Source organism: Gekko japonicus, unplaced genomic scaffold (assembly GCF_001447785.1).
Source record: "Gekko japonicus isolate JY-2015 unplaced genomic scaffold, Gekko_japonicus_V1.1 scaffold1207, whole genome shotgun sequence".
Taxonomy (NCBI): Eukaryota; Metazoa; Chordata; class Lepidosauria; order Squamata; family Gekkonidae; genus Gekko; species Gekko japonicus.
The window spans coordinates 381,963-401,136 of record NW_015163124.1 but is presented as its reverse complement, the minus strand read 5'-3'; the positions used below and the strand labels follow the sequence as shown (position 1 = coordinate 401,136).

The following is a 19,174-nucleotide window of genomic DNA, read 5'->3' as shown; positions in this document are numbered from 1 at the left end:
CGACCCCTTGCCCCTATGCCTATCTAATTCCCTTTTGAAGCCGTTCTGGTCTTAGAACAAAGGGAGGAAAAAGGCCCCCCCCCAAAAAAAAAACCCTACACATACCTGTAAGATCGCAGGTAGTATCACCAAATATCTATTAGCCAACAGCCAGGCTAAAGGTCACTTTGTTATGAGTAAGACCTCCCTTTCTAGCTCGGGAAGTTGTACTTGGTATCTCATTGGTTCTACGCTAACTAAGAATTAGCATACATAAACAAACAGGTTAACTCTTTCATGACTGAAGTAGCTGAACTTGCGAACCCCAACACAAGTGTAGAAATTGACCTCGCCCAGGCCAGCCCGATCTCGTCGGATCTCGGAAGCTAAGCAGAATTGGCTCTGGTTAATACTTGGATGGGAGACCACCAAGGAAGTCCAGGGTCATGATGCAGAGGTAAAGGTAAAGGGTCCCTTGCTCCAAAGCCAGTCGAGTCCGACTCTAGGGTTGCGGTGCTCATCTCCGTTTCAAAGCCGAAGAGCCAGCGCTGTCCGAAGACGTTTCCGTGGTCATGGACTAAACACCAAGGCGCACGGAACGCTGTTCCCTTCCCACCAAAGTGGTACCTATTTATCTACTTGCAATTTCTTGCTTTCGAACTGCTAGGTTGGCAGGAGCTGGAACTAGAGATGGGAGCTCACTCCATCATGCGGCACCCGGGTCTCGAACTGCTGAACTACCGACCTTCCACAGCCTGCAGTTCAGCATCTTAACCACTTGAGCCACCGCAGTTCCTGATGCAGAGGTAGGCAATGGCAAACCACCTTCTCTTGGCCAGTGTTATAGCAGGACACCCTGGATGGCCCAGGCTAGCCCGATCTCATCACATCTTGGAAGCTGTACAGGATCAGCCCTGGTTAGTACTTGGATGGGCAACCACCAGGGAAGTCGAGGGTTGCTATGCAGAGGCAGGCCATAGCAAACAACTCTGAATGCCTCTTGTCTTGAAAACCCTACAGGGGTTGCCATAGGTTGGCCGCAACTTGATGGCACTTTCCCCACTAGCAAGGGACTTGAGCTCTGGGCCAGCCTCCACCAGGGGCCCTTTGAGGGCCCCCATACGGGGCAAATGTCACAGAATAAATCACAACAGTGGGAGCCATCGAAAAGCCAGTTCCTCACGCCTGCTTGGGACTCTAGAACAGCTTGCTAGTTCCCACTTCCTCACCTACTGGCAGCATCCAGGCATGGCTTCAGATGTCACTGTATCAGACATTTTTGCGGGCGATACAGCTAGAAATGAATTGTATGAATTGTATAATGTAAACCACTCAGAGCCCTTAGGGGGTGAGCGGTATATAAATCGAAGGAATAAATAAATAAAATAAATAAATAAAGCTTCCTCGGCCCTAACAGGCTTTATCGCCATGGGAAGAGCAACACACACAGACGTCCACTGTCGGCCTGCCCCGCTCTGCGGCTAAGCAGCTGACCCCAAGCCAAACAGTGGCTGACAGCCAGCCAACTCTGGCAAGCGCTAATACCGTGCGAGTGAAGTGTTTGCCTCCCGTTGAGTCAGCCAGAAACAGATAAGAAGCCTCGGAAGAACCCTGAACCTCAGGCGGTGACAGTCAATTCCGAAGGCTGTTACCGCAACGGGAAATGCTGCAAAAACCTAACAGCACACGTTCCCAGGGCAAATCAGAAAATGCAAATCAGCCCTGCGGCTATTTGCATGTCCACAGCCCCGTGGTTTGTTTCCTTTCTGGGCTGCAGCAGACATAAGTGGCTTCAGACATTGTATCTCCACATGCAAGGGCAGTGGGCCCAGGTCCAATCCCCGGCATCTCCCATTAAAGAATCTCAGGTGCTGGTAAAGAGCTGGCTCTGCCTTAGAGCTGTTGGCCATCAGTGGGCCTGGCAGAGCCAAACGCCACATAAGGCACCGCACATTGCTTCAGGTACATCCTAGGCTTAGCATGGAGAGACACCTGCCAGCATTGGGTCTATCGAAGAAACATGTCAGTATCTGTGAAAGAAGCAGAAAAGAGCAAGAGCCCAGTAGCACCTTAAAGACTAAAAAAAAATGTGGCAGGGTAGAAGCTCTCGTCTCTGCTATCGTCTCTGCTATGGCTGCAAAAGTTGGACCAAGAAGAAGCAAGTAAAGGTTCCCTTGCTCAAAAGCTAGTTGAGTCCGACTCTAGGGTTGCGGTGCTCATCTCCTTTTCCAAGCCAAAGAGCCAGCGCTGTCCGAAGACATTTCTGTGGTCATGTGGCCGGCATGACTAAACACCAAGGCGCACAGAATGCTGTTATCTTCCCACCGAAGTGCTACCTATTTATCTACTTGCAATTTCTTGCTTTCGAACTGCTAGTGTGGCAGTAGCTGGGCCCAGAGATGGGAGCTCCCTCCATCACGCGGCACACTCGGGTCTCGAACTGCCGAGCGACAGACCTTCTGGTCTGCAGCTCAGCATCTTAACCACTGAGCCACCCAGGCCCCTTGAAGAAGCGAGACAGGAGGCAAATCGACTCATTCGAGCTGTGGTGCTGGAGAAGGCTCCTGTGCATTCCTTGGACAGCAAAGGTGACAAACAAGCAAGTATTGGAGCGCATAAAACCAAACATGCCACTGGAAGGGAAAAATCACAAAACTTATTTTGGCCATGTCATGCGCAAGAACTCACTAGAAAAAGCAATTATGCTTGGATTGGTTGGTTAGCGGCAAAAGGAAAGCGGGCCGCCAAAGAACACAATGGCCGGACACCATAAAAGTTGACACCAGCCTGAGCACGGAACGACTCAAAGAAACAGTACAAGATCGGAAAATGTGGAGAGAGCTGGCCCAGAGAATCGCCAAGAGTCGGACACGACTGAATGGCTAACCACAGGAACATTTGTGAGTCACTGCTCAGATCTTCAGATGCAGCTAGAATGGGAGTCCATCCGTCCTGTTTATTGGAAAGTGGAGGGATTTCAGACGCCAAATGACAATAGCAGGCATGACTGGATTTAGGACAGATGGGCTGTATCTGAAGAACTGAGCAGTGACTCACAAAAGCTCTGCTGCATGTTTTGTTAGTCTTTTGTTAGTCTTTAAGGTGCTACCGAACTCTTGCTCTTTTCTACTGCTGCAGACAGACTAACGCGGCGACCCCTCTTGAAGTATCTGTGAAAGTATACTCACTTCTTGCCCGGCCGCTTCCGCAGTTCTAGCCCCGGGGATTCCATAGGTGGTGCCGTTTGGTCTTCATGGTTTAGGAACAAGCTGCAAAGGGAGGAGGTCATTATATTCCGAAGGAGAAACTCCTCTATGAACGACAGAGAGCCTCTGACTCTCTTGAGGCTCTGTAAAGAGCAAGATCCTCTCCAGAGAAGGGCCACTCTAGTGCATCAGAACAGGGTCCCTCTAAAAATGGTGCCCCCCATCCCCAGGGAAAGCCACTTCTCTGAGCTCTGTCCATTCCCGGCAGAACTCCTTTTCACGGGAGCCCTCTCCTCATGGGCTATGATTGGAGAGGCAGTGATGAAAGCGGCCAAGGAGAACTTTGCCGCCATTCCCCGTAACTCTTGGAAACACAGGGGCACCCAATGAAACCAGTGGATGGTAGATTCGGGACAGATGAAAGAGAGCACTTCTTTTGCACCGCACGTGCTTTGCTTGTGGAACTCACTGCCACAGGATGTAGCAATGGCCACTGCCTTTGACAGCTTGAAAAGGGGATTAGACAAATTCGTGGAAGATCAGTCTACAAGACATTAGCCAAATAGAACCTTCATGTTCAGAGGCAGTGTACTTTTGTAATACCAGTTGCTGGGTGACGACAACAAAAAGCATTCTGCTTGTAGGCCTCTCAGAATGACCGGAAGCATCCTAAGAGAAATTCCTGTCTACACTGGCAAATAAATTGCTGTATTTATCAGGAGCTTGCAGTCCTCTCAGGATCTGACCCAAGAGAACAGGATGTCTGGAAGCATCCTAAGAGTAATGCCTATCTACACTGGCAAATAATTTGCTGTATTTATCAGGCGTTTGGAGTCCTCTCAGGATCTGACTCAAGAGAACACGCTGTCCGGAAGCATCCTAAGAGAACTTCCTGTCTACCCTGGCAAATAATCTGCTGTACTTATCAGGAGCTTGCAGTCCTCTCAGGATCTGACCCAAGAGAACACGATGTCCGGAAGCATCCTAAGCGTAATGCCTGTCTACACCAATAAACCATTTGCTGCAGCATCAGGAGCTTGCAGGCCCCTCGGGATCTGTTCCAAGAGGATGTTTGGAAACAGCCCAAGGGTAATGCCTGTCTGTGCATTGGTGTTCACTGTACAACACCAAAGTGCAATGAAGAACCCTGTGCAAATATTTCTTTTCAGTTATCGGCTGGTAAAATGATGGTGTTGTTTAATTGTCGCAAGGGAGCCACTGAGTACGGGTCTGGCAACCACAGGAAGACGCAAGCGGAATGTTTTAGGGGCACCAGCAGCTCAGTGGCTGGGCAGAGAGCTTACTTGGCTTCTTTGTCCTTGTTTATGAAAGAGACCCGATTGCTCATGTTTTGTCTGAATCTGTCAGGACCGCCTTTGGGAGACAAAGAAGAAGAAGAAGTTTAGTCTAGCATCAAAAATGCTTCAGTGCTCAGAAATGGAGAAGAAAAGGAATGGTTGACTTCTTTGGCTGGTCTGTCAGAGTGCCATGTAATCTTTTGCAACAACAATTAATAAGGAACTATTCAGAACACCTGCAAAGGGTGGAACACTAGTTCACCCCATTCCACGTGCTTCTTTCCACGGTTAGTTTTAAATTGCCGTTATTAACCACATCCCAGCCTATGGGCTTCGGGTATCATCCGGTGACAAAGTGGCCAATCTGTTCTGTCACGTGGGGATGCGATGTGGAGTTCTGTTGCAGCCTGATAGCCATTGGCTTAGATGCCATGATGTCACAGCAGCCTTGGGCTATGATTGGGGAGGAGGATAACGTGCAACTGGAATCTCAAGGCTCATCGTATCTTTTGTTAAACTGAATATATACTTCTGTTCATTAATTCTTGTTGTCTTTTTGTCCTCCATGCCATGGGATTTTATAAGACATCTCGAGAATTGTCTAAAGACAAGTTTGAAAGCAAACTGATAAGTGACACTTGCTGTTAATGGCATATGATTGGTTATTTGATCCTAATTTCTGAAAGTGATGTTAGTGGTGGGCACCAGCAACGCAAAAATACAATATTGGCCACTTCACATCTGCTTTGAGAGGGTGGAACTCAGCTGTTTAACCTTTATTTATTTTATTTACTTCATTTATTTATTTTATTTACTTCATATATAGTCCAGAGAGAGCCAGTTTGGTGTAGTGGTTAAAAGCACGGACTCTAATCTGGGAGAACCAGGTTTGATTTCCCACTCCTCCGCACGCAGCTGCTGGTGTGACCTTGGGTCAATCTTAAATTCTTTCAGAGCTGTTCTCTCACAAGCAGTCCTTGAAAGAGCTCTCTCAGCCTCACCTACCTCACAGGGTGTCTGTGGTGGGGAAAGGAAGGGAGATTGTAAGCTGCTCTGAGACTCTGAGTGAAGGGCGGGGTATAAATCCAATCTCCTCTTCTTCTTCATCTTCTCCCACCTCTCTCTCAGATTTGAGACACATGGCACAGATTGAAAACAGCGCAATAAAACTAGTAAAATGCACGCTACTTGTTAATTGGATTACAAAATCGAGGAAAGCAGAGAACGTAGAACTTCGTTGCCTAACCCAAGTCTGCTCTGACATCACAGCAATTAAGCCAATGGCTGTCAGGCTGCAACAGATCTCCATGTCACCTATTTCCCCAGAAAGCAAGTGCTTCCCCCAAACCAAAGAGCTAGCCAGACCGTGTTTGCTTAACAGCTAAGACCCTCCCCACCACCACCACCCCTCCGAGGCTTGGCTGAGGCTCCCCACTTCACTGACCCTTAACGCAGAGCTGGGTGAGCCGGAGCTCATTGTCATGGTCGCGGAGCATGTAATGGAAATCCTCGCAGGTCAGCTCCTCCTTATCCTGGAAGCCCGACTCTCTGAACATCGACTCGATGACCTGCTCGGTCTGATCTCGGGTGAGGCAGTTGTTAGAGATCTCAATGAAGGACCTGGAACGGAGGGAGACGGCATGCTCTCATCTCAGAAGAAGGTCGAGAGGAGGGCCAAGAACCAGTGTGGTGTCATGTTAAGCAGGAGTGGCCCATAAGGTGGGGTGCGGGGCCTCTGCCCCTAAATACTGTTGCAGGCAGAGGGGAAGGGCCGTGGCTCAGTGGTGGAACATCTGCTTGGCATGCAGAAGGTCCCAGGTTCAATCCCCGGCATCTCCAGTTGAAAGGAGCAGGCAGTAGGTGATGGGAAAGACCTCTGCCTGAGACCCTGGAGAGCTATGGGGAGGCACCGTGGCTCAGTTGGAAGAGCCTCTGCCTGGCATGCCGAAGTTCCCAGGTTCAATCCCCGGCATCTCCAGTTGAAAGGAGCAGGCAGACAGTGATGGGAAAGACCTCCACCTGAGGCCCTGGAGAAGTATGGGGAGAGGCCGTGGCTCAGTGGAAGAGCCTCTGCCTGGCATGCCGAAGGTCCCAGGTTCAATCCCCGGCATCTCCAGTTAAAAGGACCAGGCAGTAGGTGATGGGAAAGACCTCAGCCCAAGAGCCTGGGGAGCTGCTACCAGCCAGAGTAGACAACACCTAGCTTGGTAGACCAATGGTGTGACTCAGCACAAGGCAGCCTTATGGGTTCAGGTGTTTCAAGAGAGGGCTGTGGCTCAGCGGCAGAGCATCACATCTCTTTGGCATGCAGAAGGTCCCAAGTTCGATCCCCGCCATCTCCAGTTTAAAGATCAGGCAGCAGGTGATGTGAAAGACGTTCACCTGAGACCCTGGAGAGCCACTGCTAGTCAAAGTAGACAATACTGACATTGATGGACTAAAAGTCTGATTCAGGATAAGGCAGCTTCTTAGGCTGCAGGTGTCAGAAGACACAGTGTGGTCCAGGACTGCCGCAAGCATCAGTTGGGACCTCGCACCAGCAAGGGGTATCAACAGCGCTGGCCTGACCACTAGGCAAAGCTAGGTGATTATCTAGGGCACCAGAAGGGAGGGGGCCGTTAAAAAGATGAGAGAGGCAACAGGGGTCTAGGATGCCGGGCAGAGAAAGCGCCCCCTATGTATGCCTACCAGAAATAAGCCCCACCGTGTTCAAGAGGATTTGCTCCCAGGTATGCAATTTTAGGATATGCAGCCCTTGGAATGAGCCCATCGACGGCTCATCATGTTTGCGTACGTTGAATCAGATAGGGAACCAAAGTCATAGCTGGCCTCGGACAACCTTCACCAACCGTGTCAAGCCTGCGGGCACTTTGGGAATTCCCCCACGTTGGGTGTGGCCTATTATGCTAATGAGTTCCTGCTGGGTGTGGCCAACTTGGGAGCCAGCCGGAACTCCGTTCCTGCACGTTCCTGCCCAAAAATAAGCCCCACCGTGTTCAAGATGATTTGTTCCCAGGTATGCAATTTTAGGATATGCAGCCCTTGGAATGAGCCCATCGACGGCTCATCATGTTTGCGTACGTTGAATCAGATAGGGAACCAAAGTCATAGCTGGCCTCGGACAACCTTCACCAACCGTGTCAAGCCTGCGGGCACTTTGGGAATTCCCCCACGGTGCGGTGGGTTCGGCCACAAAACGGCTGCCGCGGGAGGCAGAGCCAGCCACAAAATGGCCGCTGCACCTTACTTCAGTCACACAAGCGAGTATCCTTTTACTGCATTTTAACTTTCCATATCACTTCTGGAATTCTGACAGAGTGTGGAAGGTGTAGCCCCAAAACGGCTGCCACAGGAGGCAGAGCCAGCCACAAAATGGCCGCTGCACCTTACGTCAGTCACACAAGTGAGTATCCTTGTTGCAACTGCTGCCAAAGCAATGTTTTTAAACTCTGCATAGCCATCAGAAGCCTGACTGGGCAAAAGACCCACCCGGCCCCACCCATTTTTAAAAAACACTTTGTGGGTACCAGGAAAGGTGCTGGTGGGCACCGTGGGACGCACGGCCAACATGTTGGGGACTCCCGGCCTAGCGTGTCAGAAAGCCTTGGATGTCACCACCTTTTTGGAGAAGGAGCCACTTTCCCCCTTCAGGAGGTTGGGATATTCTCCATAGCTCACAAGTGTTTATAGTGTTTAGGGTTCAAATCTCTGTTTCTCTCATTAATCTCACCAAAACGGCAATTCTAGCTGCCATTTTGGAGAGGGAGCCAGTTTGGTGTCGTGGTTAAGTGCGCGGACTCTAATCTGGGAGAACCGGGTTTGATCCCCCACTCCTCCACTTGCAGCTGCTGGATGACCTTGGGCAAGCCATAGTTCTGTCAGAGCTGTCCTTGAAAGGCCAGTTCTTGAGAGAGCTCTCTCTGTTTCTCTCATTAATCTCACCAAAATGGCAATTCTAGCATTTTCAGTTTAAATCTGTCCATCGTGGTGGAAGAAGGAGGAGGAGGAGGAGACTCCCTGTGAGGGAGATGGGGCTGAGACAGCTCTGAGAGAGCCGTGACTGGCCCAAGGTCACCCAGCTGGCTGCATGTGGAGGAGTCGGGAATCAAACCCGGCTCTCCAGATTAAAGTCCTCCACTCTTAACCACGACACCAAGCTGGCTCAGAGAAAAGGAAATACCGCTCTCTTTCCTCAGCAGCTGGGACCAAAACAATGAATATGTAAAACTAGACTTGGAAAAACTTCGGCAGAGGGGGTGGCTTGGAGTCCGGGAGAAGGCTTCCCCTTCAGACTTCTCTCCAGCATCACAAACTGGGGAGTGGGATGTGTGTCAGCTGAGACACAGCATTGCCCACGACTCGATGCCGAAAGCCGTTGATAAGGGGAATTACCTCAGCATCCGGTAGAACTCTTCTTTGGAAAGGAAGCCATTTCCGTCAATGTCGTACATTGTGAACATCTGTTTGGACTTCTCTTGAGGAGATCCTGGGAGAGATGAAATGAGGAGTAAGAAGAAAAAGAAGAAGAAGAAGAAGAGTTGGTTTTTATACCCTGCTTTTTACGACCCGAAGGAACATCAGGATAGACGCTGCTCATCTCAGACCACCAGTTAACTTGGAGGAGTCTTCTGAATCCAGGTCTCTTCTCTTCTCTCTAGGGTTGCCAGCTCTGCGTTGGGAAATAGGTGGAGATTTTGGGGACGGGGCCTGGGGAAGGCAGGAGGGAGAGGGGAGGGGAGGGACCGCGGCAGGATTTTTTTTTTTCAGGAGGCATTTGAAGTTAATTAAATTAATCTGAATGCACTTCTTTAAAGGGGGAGGCTCCTAGCTTGTTTCTAGCCCTTCAAGGGACAGGGCAGCAAGCATGTGAGTTCCTGGGGGGGGGGGAAACAGCTCATAGGGCATTTAATTGCCTTCAGAAGGCATCCAAATGCCTTTTGAGTTCCCTTCCACAGGGCAAGAAAGCTTAGCAGGGCACTCAAGAGTGGCACCTTCAGCACATCTCCAACAATCCACCTTTCTGCTAGCCCAGTCCTGCTGTAGACCACCTAGGTCATGGTGAGTCTTTCAAAAGCATCCCCATGAGCCTTTGGGAAACATGCAAATTAATTGGGGGGCCGGGGATTTAATTAGGGGGCAGGGCCCCGAAGTGCCGCACTGTGGACCTCCGCACGGTATAATGTCATAGAGTCCACCCTCTGAAGCAGCCATTTTCTCCAGGGGAATTGATCTTGGTCACATGGAGATCAATTGTAATAGTAGGAGATCTCCAGGTGCCGCCTGGAGGTTGGCAACCCTACTTCTCTCTCTGATCATTTCAGATGGTCGATGGAAAGTCGAGCTTTCCCTTTGTTCTCTAGTGGGTTGTTCTGGAGAGGGAACTGGGCTCCGTTCCTTCTCGCTCCGTCTAAACTAGCTCACGGGGTTATCGCAGGGATAAAATGAAGGCACAGACCGCCGTGCATTCCCCCCTGAGCTCCCTGGAATAAAATAAGAATAAAATATAATCAAGAGATTCTCCATGAGGCTTCAGAGAAGTGTTGATACGCAACTTTACTCCGGAGAATGAGGTAGGGATCTTTGAAGAGAAAGGCAGAGAGGCAGGGCTCTTTTTGTAGAAAAGGCCCAGCAGGAACTCATTATCATAATAGGCCACACCCAACAGCAGACACTCATTAGCATATTAGGCCACACCCTTGACAGCACAGCATATTAGGCCGCACCCCCATGTTACCAGAAGTGTGGTCATCCAGCCACACCCACTTTTTGCTTCTTATTCTGTTTACCTTGTTGTCCAAACCCAGGGCTTTTTTTGTAGCAGGAACTCCTTTGCATGTTGGGCCACACACCCCTAATGTTTGAGGGCGCCAATCCTAATGAGTTTGTGATGTTGGGTGTGGCCTATTATGCTAATGAGTTCCTGCTGGGTGTGGCCAACTCAGGAGCCAGCCGGAACTCCGTTCCTGTGCGTTCCTGCCCAAAAATAGCCCTGCAGAGAGGTATGATCCTCTGCATCAGAGCCAACAAGTTTTGGACTACGACCAGGGAAGACCTGAGTTCAAATTCCCAGTTGCTACATTGTGACCTAGGGTGAATCACTCTCCCAGGCTAATCTACCTCAGAGGGTTGCTGAGAGGATGAAATGGAGGAGGAGGGAACCACGTATATTGCCCTGGGCTCAGGCTAAGAATGAACTTATATTAAAACCTCTGCTTCTCACTTGCCTTGAAAGCTGCTTGCTGGGGTCGCCATAAGTCAGCTCAGACCTGATGGCACTTACAGAAGAGGGGCTATGGCTCAGTGAAAGAGCCTCTGCCTCGCATGCAGAAGGTCCCGGGTTCAATCCCCGGCATCTCCAGTTCAAAGGGCTGGGAGGAGGTGATGTGAAACACCTCAGCGTGAGACCCAGGAGAGCCGCTGCCAGTCTGAGTAGACAATACTGACTTGGATGGACCAATGGTCTGATCCAGTATTAGCAGCTTCATGTGTGTTCATGTACATATGTAGGGGTCCTCTGCAATCTCTTACTTGTCAGGTAGGTAGGTGGTCAGGTAGAAATGTACACGTTTGATTTCGCTAATAAACATTTTGGATGCTTTCCTAGTAAGGGGTTCCAGACGTCCCGACAATGGACCAATTCCACCCTGTCCTTCCCGTTGGCGTCACAAAAACGTCACCTTTCATGAAGACCACCAAGATGTCCAGGAACTCCCTGAAGGAGATATATCCATTGCCGTCTTTGTCCGCCATCGAGAACATGGAGTCCACGAATACGGATTGGGGCTTCAGCCCCAGAGCGTCTGCGAACTCCGCTCGGCTCAGCTCACACTTCAGCGCTTCCTTGACTTTCTGAGATGTCTCCAAGCTGAGCTCTCCAGCATCCAGTGTGTCTATGTCTAAGACCTAAAAGGGCAAGTATCAAAGATTAGATTGCAGGAACCATTCCAGGCTCCGACACCAGAGACAAGGAAATCAACACAAAACTCTTTGCTCCTCCGGGTGCCTTGCCCTTTCCTGTAAATATTAGATGGGGAAATCACCGATTCATCGAGGGCTCTGTTTATTTCTCAGTGGTGCAGGACATTTATGGGAGTATTCACACAGGGACAGTCCTGCAGACTCTGAGAACTTCCTTAGTCTTCAACAAACAAGAGTGGCCACACTGATTCCCCGCGATGGAAAGGCGTGAGGGAATGGCTTTTCATGCTACGTTTTGGCAACAGGAGCCCTTTCGGCTTTGGAACCTTTAGACTCTTGGCCGGTTTACACGGTCCCGTTCCCAACAGCCTCAAAGCAGTCCTCTGCATTCGAGAGGCTGACTAGTGTAAGAAGTGGCACCTGATTTGCACAGAGCTTGTTTCTGCAATCCCGTGTGTGTGTGGGAGGAATTCAAAGGTGAGGAAAGAAACATGAAAAATATGTCTCTGGGATTTTCTGCATGATTTTTTTCCCATTGGTTCTGGCCCTATACTGCTTTGGTTTGTCTCTGATTTAAGAACATAAGAAGAGCCCTAATGGTCCATATAGTCCGGCATCCTGTCTCATACCGTGGAATCAGAAGAGAATATATAAGAAGAGAATATAAGAAGAGCCCGTCTAGTCCAGCATCCTGTCTCACACAGTGGCCAGCCAGTTCCTCTGGAGGGCCAATAACAGGGCACAGAGGCCGAGGCCTTCATAAGAACGTAAGAAGAGCCCTGCTGGTGGACCAGACCAGTGGTCCATCTAGTCTAGCATCCAGTCTCACTCAGTGGCCTCAACCAGTTCTTCTGGAGGTCCAACAACAGGGCACAGAGACCGAGGCCTTCATAAGAACATAAGAAGAGCCCTGCTGGATCAGACCAGTGAGGGTCCATCTAGTTCAGCCTCCTGTCTCACACGGTGGCCAACCAATTCCTCTGGAGGGCCAACAACAGGGCAGAGAGGCCGAGACCTTTCCCTAATGTTGCCTCCTAGCTTTGGGATTCAGAGGTTTAGTGCCTCTGAATGTGAAGGTTCCCATCAGCCCCCATGGCTAGTAGCCATAGATAGACTTATCCTCCACTAATCTGTCTCATCCCCCTTTGAAAGCTGTTTGTCCCTGTGGCCGTCACGACACTCTCTGGCAGCCGATTCCACATTTGAATCACTCTCTATGTAAAGTAGTATTTCCTTTTGCCCATCCTGATTTAAGCACACACTTTGGTGCCTTTAGGTTTCACTCCCCACCCCCCACCCCCCGGCTGTTTTGAGAACACTTTTATCCCAAAGTTTTTGTGGAAGCCGATTTTGAGTCAAAACCCCCACCACCACCATCTCTAGCCCACTTTTCAATTACTGGAGTGTCGTCATCATTAAACCACTCCCTTCCCCCCCCCCAAGACAGTGATTTTAATCTAAAAGAATGCCCTGAAAATATCGATATAATGCTGTGGTGCTGTAATGACAGTGTAAGCAGGTTCTCTGAATTCTCAGCTTTCGTTTTGTTTTAAAAAGTAAGTCTATCTCCATGAGGCTGGATGATGGCTGGGAATTTAGACAACCAGCTTAAAGTATCATTGCAACACTACAGCGTTATACCGATATTTTGAGGGCATTTAAAAAAGAGGGGGGTTCCTGTGATGCCACCAATAACGACATCGATGATGACAACACCCTCTCTTGAAAATCCTCATTATTTCAGCCACATGTGGAAGAAAATAAACTGACTTCACAACTGTAATAATGCACAGGGAGGGCAGGTGTGCAGCAGAACCCTGCCCAAACCAGTTCCAATGCTTGTAGATCAACGTCCAAGAAAATCAGGAGTAACTCCAGCATGCGGAAAAGGTCTCAGTGGAATAAAGGGCCTGGCACATAGCAGGAACTAGATCTAGTGAATACTGGTGCGTAGGGAAGATACGCAGAGATTAAAAAACAAACAAAACAGAAATCTTTATGAAAATGAAGGGCACGGACTGGGAAAGGAGTTGAAAACATTTGCCTGGGTAACAGTTACTAAGACCAAGGCCTTCCTTTTTTCTTTTTTTTTGTACACACATGGCAAATCTATCCGCCAAAAGAATATGTAAGGACCTGTTTCGTTTTTCCAAAGATCATTTTTGTTACAAACTTGCTTTGGCTGCTGAACTGAAATTTTAACTATGCTGGCAGACAGATCTGTTGACGGTGGAAGCAGATGTCTCGCTTTAATACTGACAACTTATTACTTTAAATGACAGCCACTTTTGGTAGGACTCTGACGACTCAGCAGAAAAATAATCATAATATGTAATAATAATAATGTAGAAAAAATGAGAAATAGAGTTTGGGTTATTGACACTGCAATCCTAGGAGACAGCAGAATAGAAAAGAAAGGACAGGAGAAGATCACAAAATACCAAGACCTACAAACAGAGCTAGAGCATCTCTAGGAGAAGAAGGTTATCATTGTGCCAGTTGTCATTGGAGCTCTTGGAGCAGTGCCTAGAAGTCTCAAGAAACAACTGGACATTCTGGACATAGAGCGAATAATACCAGCTCAGCTCCAGAAGACAGTGTTGCTTGGAACAGAGAGAATCTTGAGAAGATACACCTGCAGTTCCCAAGAACTTGGCTAGATCTCAAATTGCAGAACACCACCAACCAGTCACATATCTGACTGTGACAAATAAATAATAATGATGATGGTTTTGATATAGATTTGAGAAAAAAACAGTAGTACTAGTTTTGCTTAATTATACAGCGTCTGTTCCAAAACAATAATGGGCAGTAGGTTCAGGACGGACAAAAGGAAATACTGCTTTACACAGATAGTGCTTAAAATGTGGAATTCGCTGCCAGAGGATGTAGTGATGGCCACAGGAATAAACAGCTTTAAATGGGGATTAGATAGATTAATGGAGGATAAGTTATCAGTGGCTACTAGCCATGGTGAGTGAAATTTCCACATGGATTGCCCAGCCAGACATCTGGGAGGTTGCCAACCTCCTGGAATTACAATTCATCTAGGAGGGTGGACTCTATGACATTAAAACACTGCTGAGATCCCTCCCCTCCCTGAACCCCGCCCTCCCCAGGCTCCACCCCCCAAATCTCCAGCTATTTATTTCCCAACCCAGAGTCGGCAACCCTATCCCCTACCCAACCCCCATCTTCCCCAGGCTCTCCCCCGCCCACAAATCTCCAGGAATCTCCCAGCCCAGAGCTGGAAGTCTACCTGGGGCGGACCCAGAAACAGCTCAACTTTCAGTAATTTTAGCACCAGAAAGAAGAAAATGTTTAAAGGCCGTGTGTCGTTTCTGCAGCTGCGGTGCTAAACACTCTGTTCTTTGTGCTGTTGTTTTGCTTTTTAAAGGAGGGAAAGGTCTTGCTTCTGTGTGTACCTGGGCGAATAAATGCCGGAAAAATAAGTCCAGGAGGTGCTTCCTCTGCTCTTTGGTGACGGCTTTCTTCAGCAACTGCTGCTCCTTCATCTCGGACGCGTGCAGGGTCAGCCGGCTCCTCTCCAGGTAGACTTTGAGCTGCGCAAGGAAGTCCCTGCGCTCTGCCTCACTGCTGAACTGCAACACCTAAGGAGACAAGGCCACGGAGAGGTTCTCAGCTCAGGTGGGGCGCTGCTGCAGGCTGGAAACCCGCAGGTAGGCTTTCTAGGGGCATCGTAAATATTATCATCACTTAGTTTGGACATTTGAAGCTTGGTTCCCCGCTTTGTTATTCGATATTGTAAAGGAGAAAAGAGGACATGTACTCCCTCCCATTTCCAATGGTAATAGCGACAAGGGCTTCAATTATCATTACCAAGTATTATAACCAAGGTATGTTGGGGTTTTCAAGGCAAGAGATGTTCAGAGATGGCTTGCCATTGCCTGCCTCCACGTCATGACCCTGGTGTTCTGTGGAGGTCTCCCATCCAAATACTAGCCAGGGCTGACCCTACTTAGCTTCCAGGATCTGACGAGATCGGGTTAGGCTGGGCTGTCCAGGTCAGGGATTTTCAGTGGTAGCCCCACAATAACCATAAGTTTCAATTATCATAACTAAACGGGGACAAAGAGGTGAAATGTCAAGTTGCAACCAACTTACGGCAACCTGATATGGATTTCAAGGCAAGAAACAAACAGAGGTGGTTGGCCATTTCCTGCCTCTGCATAGCAACCCTTGACTTCCTTGGTGGTCTCCCATCCAAGTACTAAAAGGGCCAACCCTGCTTAACTTTTTATGGCGACCCCGTAGGGTTTTCAAGACACTGATTGTCCCACCCTTAACCTCAGACATTTCTCTCCTGCCAGCCAAGTGAGTAGTGGCAGGCAAAGGAGGCAGAGGCAAAAGGTCTCTTACTAAAGGAGGAGACCTTGTTTCCCTGCAAACATCTCTGTTTAATGCAAGAAGATCCTACATATATTTGCTTGGACCTAAAGCCTACTGGTTTCAGCTGAATTTATGTCCAGACAAAATACAACTACATTTGCCTTTGATAAAACTGCAATTTATGATTTTCCTTATTTCTTCATTTAGCTACTAAATTTAGGTATGTTCTTGAGATGCTGCAAAATCTGTACATTAATGTTGCTTGGATAAATGGCTAAACACCACAATGCCAAAATACAATTTTATCTATACAATTTCATTGGCTTCATGTGATTAGTATCACACCCTGAGCTGGTCAATAGACTCTATCACATCAGACTGTAGATGAAAGAGTCACATTTTCCCCTTCTTCCACCAGGCATTTGACCACATTCAACATCTTGACATAACTTGGAGCCTCCCTGGAATGGTATTCTTCATCTAAGTCTGTACTAAATGACTCCTGTTATGAAAACACTGTATTATGATTGTCGCATAGGAATGTATGTCAGTCAGTCATATTTTATTAATGGCCCATGGCCAGTATATTAGGAAGGTATGTATGGATGCATTGCACTTTAGATTTTATAAGTTTTTAAATTGTTTTAACAATTTTATGCTTTGGCAGGGAGGGCGGGGTATAAATCCAAATAATGATGATGATGATGATTATGATATTATTATTATTATTATTATCAATAACAACAACAACAACACAACAACAATAACAACAACAACAACAACAATAATAATAATAGATTTTAAGAGATGATGGGCCATTGCCTGCCCTGCATCATTACCCTGGTACTCCTAGATGTGAAGGCCCGGAAAAATTCAGAAAAAAACGTTTTTTCCCCATTTTTTTCCGGAAGCCTTTTTTGTTTCTTTCCGAAAAATTGGAAACATTGAAAAAAGAAAGAAAAAAAATTGATTATGGAACGTTTTATTTTAACATGATGAATAAAATATTTTAAGACAAGGTGTTCAAATACTTTCCAAATCATTTCTAAAAAATACGTATGGTATCAGATTGATCTAATTTCTGTGCACTGAGGACAAGCAAGTCCTAGGTTACAAACTGAACTCTCCAATGCAAGAACAAGATGCATTTCTTCCTTTGGGAGGTGCGATTGTCAGAAGAAAATAAAAAGGTTTTAGTTTTATTTTTGCATGTGGGTGGGTATTCTGTTTGTAATAATTGTTTGGATACACTATATTTTGAATATGCTAGTTGTGATAATTTCATGCCAAGTAAAAATATCCATAGTCATATTTTATGTTCCTAAAGTAACAGAATGACTTTCAATCTAGAAAAGACAAAAGAAATGCTAATGTAGCATTTCTTTCAATTTTCCCGAAAATTTTCGTTTCCCCCCGAAAGAAATGGGTTTTTTCCCGAGCTTCAAAATTTCTGGAAATTTTACATCTCTAGGTACTCCACAGGGGTCTCCCATCCAAATACTAGCCAGGACTGACCCTGCTTAGCTTTCAAGATCTGATGAGACTGGGCTAGCCTGGGCCCTCCAGGTCAGGGCTTTTCAGTGGTAGCCCCACAATCATGGAACAACCTCCTCATAAAGGTGACTCAAGGCCCCCTCACGTTTCGATCTTTTAGGAGACAGTTGAAGAGGGTTTAGTTTAGAGGACAGCACTTGATTCTGTTACTAGTAGTCCTACACTGTGATTTTAAATTTTGGTTTTATACAGGGGTCATTTGGTAGAAAAAGAGGTGCAGGAGCTCATTAACATAGCTCATTAGCATAACTTATTTGCATATGCCACACCCCCTGACGTCACCGAAAGTGTGTCAGAAGGCAACACCCGCTGCTCAGGCTCCACTGGACTGTTTTGGATTGGTAGCTATTGGGGGGATGGGGAAACAAGATCTGTCCTTGCAGAGGAGGGAGAACTTGTACCTGAATAAAACTTGGTCTTAAAGGTGCCACTGGACTGTTTTGGAGGGGGGGGGGCCTCTGCAACTTACCTGGCTAATTCTTGCTCTGACTGAGGGCTGCTGAGAACAGGGGGTGGGGCTTGTTGCATGCGCCCACCCCCTGGGCTCTTTACTGCCGGAGCTCTGCTCCTGTGTGCTCCTGCAGGAAATGACCCCTGGTTTTATAGATATTTTTGTGCACTCCATTTTATGCATTCCATTCAGGCTGTCAGCCGACTTGAGCTCCGTGAGGAAGAAAGGCGGCTCATAAATGTTTCCAATAAAATATAAATGAATAAATATATTTGGTATACATTTTGTGCAATAAACAACAACATGATAAAGTGCTACTAGCAGAGCAAGAGAGCTGGTTTCAGTTACCCAAACCAAACGGGGATTGAGAGGTTAAACCTCCTTTCTTTCCCGCATGGCCTCAAGGCAAACCGAGGCAGCAGGAGCCTGTCATTTGCCTTTTACAGATGGAGGGAAATATAGGATCTTTACTGAGTCCTGCAAATTGATGCAGGATCTAAGTCCGTCTGAGCCCTGCGCAAAGGCTTTTGTACCTCCCGGATGGGCCTCGACACCCCCGACGCCTCTCTTTGGGAGCCGCTGCTCCGCACGGCACAAGACACCTACCAGGTCATATTCCTTGGGGATCTTCAGGAGCAAGGTCTTGTTGCCTTTGTTGTTGGACAAGATCGTCTCCACCTGCTGCTGGTTTTTCAGATTGATGCTCCGGACCACCGCCAGCTTGCTGTCCAGCACTTTGATCACCTTGTCTTCGTGCAGCTGAAGGTAGACTTGGGAAGTGGCCGTCTTGGGATCTTGCCATTCGAAAGCTGGGGAAACAAAGAGCGTTAAAGCTCGACTGTGGGCAGTTCTGGAGGCCTCACTTCAAAAAGGATGTGCACAGAATGGAGTGCATGCAGAGTAGAGTGACAAGGATGATCGGGGGTGACGGACTTGGGGAATGTTGCGTCAAGGGGAGGTTGAGGGGGGACATGATTGCTCTCTTGAAGCCTTTGGAGGGCTGCCACTTGGAGGAGGGCTGCCACTTGCCTCTGTTGGCAGCAGAGGATAGGACTCGCAAGAATGGGTTTAAATTAAGGGCGAGAAGGAGCCGGCTGGATCTTAGGGAAGCTTTTTTACAGTTAGGGCAATTTCTCACTAGAGCTGCCTCGCTGCACAGCGCCATTTGCCCCGACACAAACATGTCAATTTCACAACCGAAGCTCCGGGGCTGCATTTTGACTCGGGGCTTCCCCCGATTTCCTCCACAGTTTCGTGATCCTGGGGTGATTTCTCACGAGAGCTGCCTCGCAGCACAGCACCGTTTGCCTCGACACAAACATGTCAATTTCACACTCGAGGCTGCGGGGCTGCATTTGACTCGGGGCTTCGCCCGATTTCCTCCGCAGTTTCATGATCCTCAAAAACCAGGATCACAA

At 48.0% G+C, this 19,174-nt stretch overlaps 1 protein-coding gene and 1 non-coding gene across 2 annotated transcripts in view; one reads left to right on the top strand and one right to left on the bottom strand.

Annotated features, from left to right (window-relative positions):
• LOC107106710 (dual oxidase 2-like) overlaps window positions 1-19,174 on the bottom strand; it is a 90,177-nt gene that overhangs the window by 16,835 nt on the left and 54,168 nt on the right. The window contains exons 13-20 of the mRNA XM_015406891.1: window positions 18,363-18,565; window positions 14,827-15,012; window positions 11,161-11,386; window positions 8,876-8,969; window positions 5,924-6,103; window positions 5,872-5,891; window positions 4,490-4,559; window positions 3,168-3,248 (exon numbers count right to left, since the gene is read on the bottom strand). Of these exons, the coding sequence (XP_015262377.1) occupies window positions 3,168-3,248; window positions 4,490-4,559; window positions 5,872-5,891; window positions 5,924-6,103; window positions 8,876-8,969; window positions 11,161-11,386; window positions 14,827-15,012; window positions 18,363-18,565 (1,060 nt within the window). The remainder of the gene's footprint in view (window positions 1-3,167; window positions 3,249-4,489; window positions 4,560-5,871; window positions 5,892-5,923; window positions 6,104-8,875; window positions 8,970-11,160; window positions 11,387-14,826; window positions 15,013-18,362; window positions 18,566-19,174) is intronic.
• TRNAA-CGC lies at window positions 10,770-10,841 on the top strand. The gene has a single exon. It is a non-coding gene; the product is annotated as a tRNA-Ala (tRNA).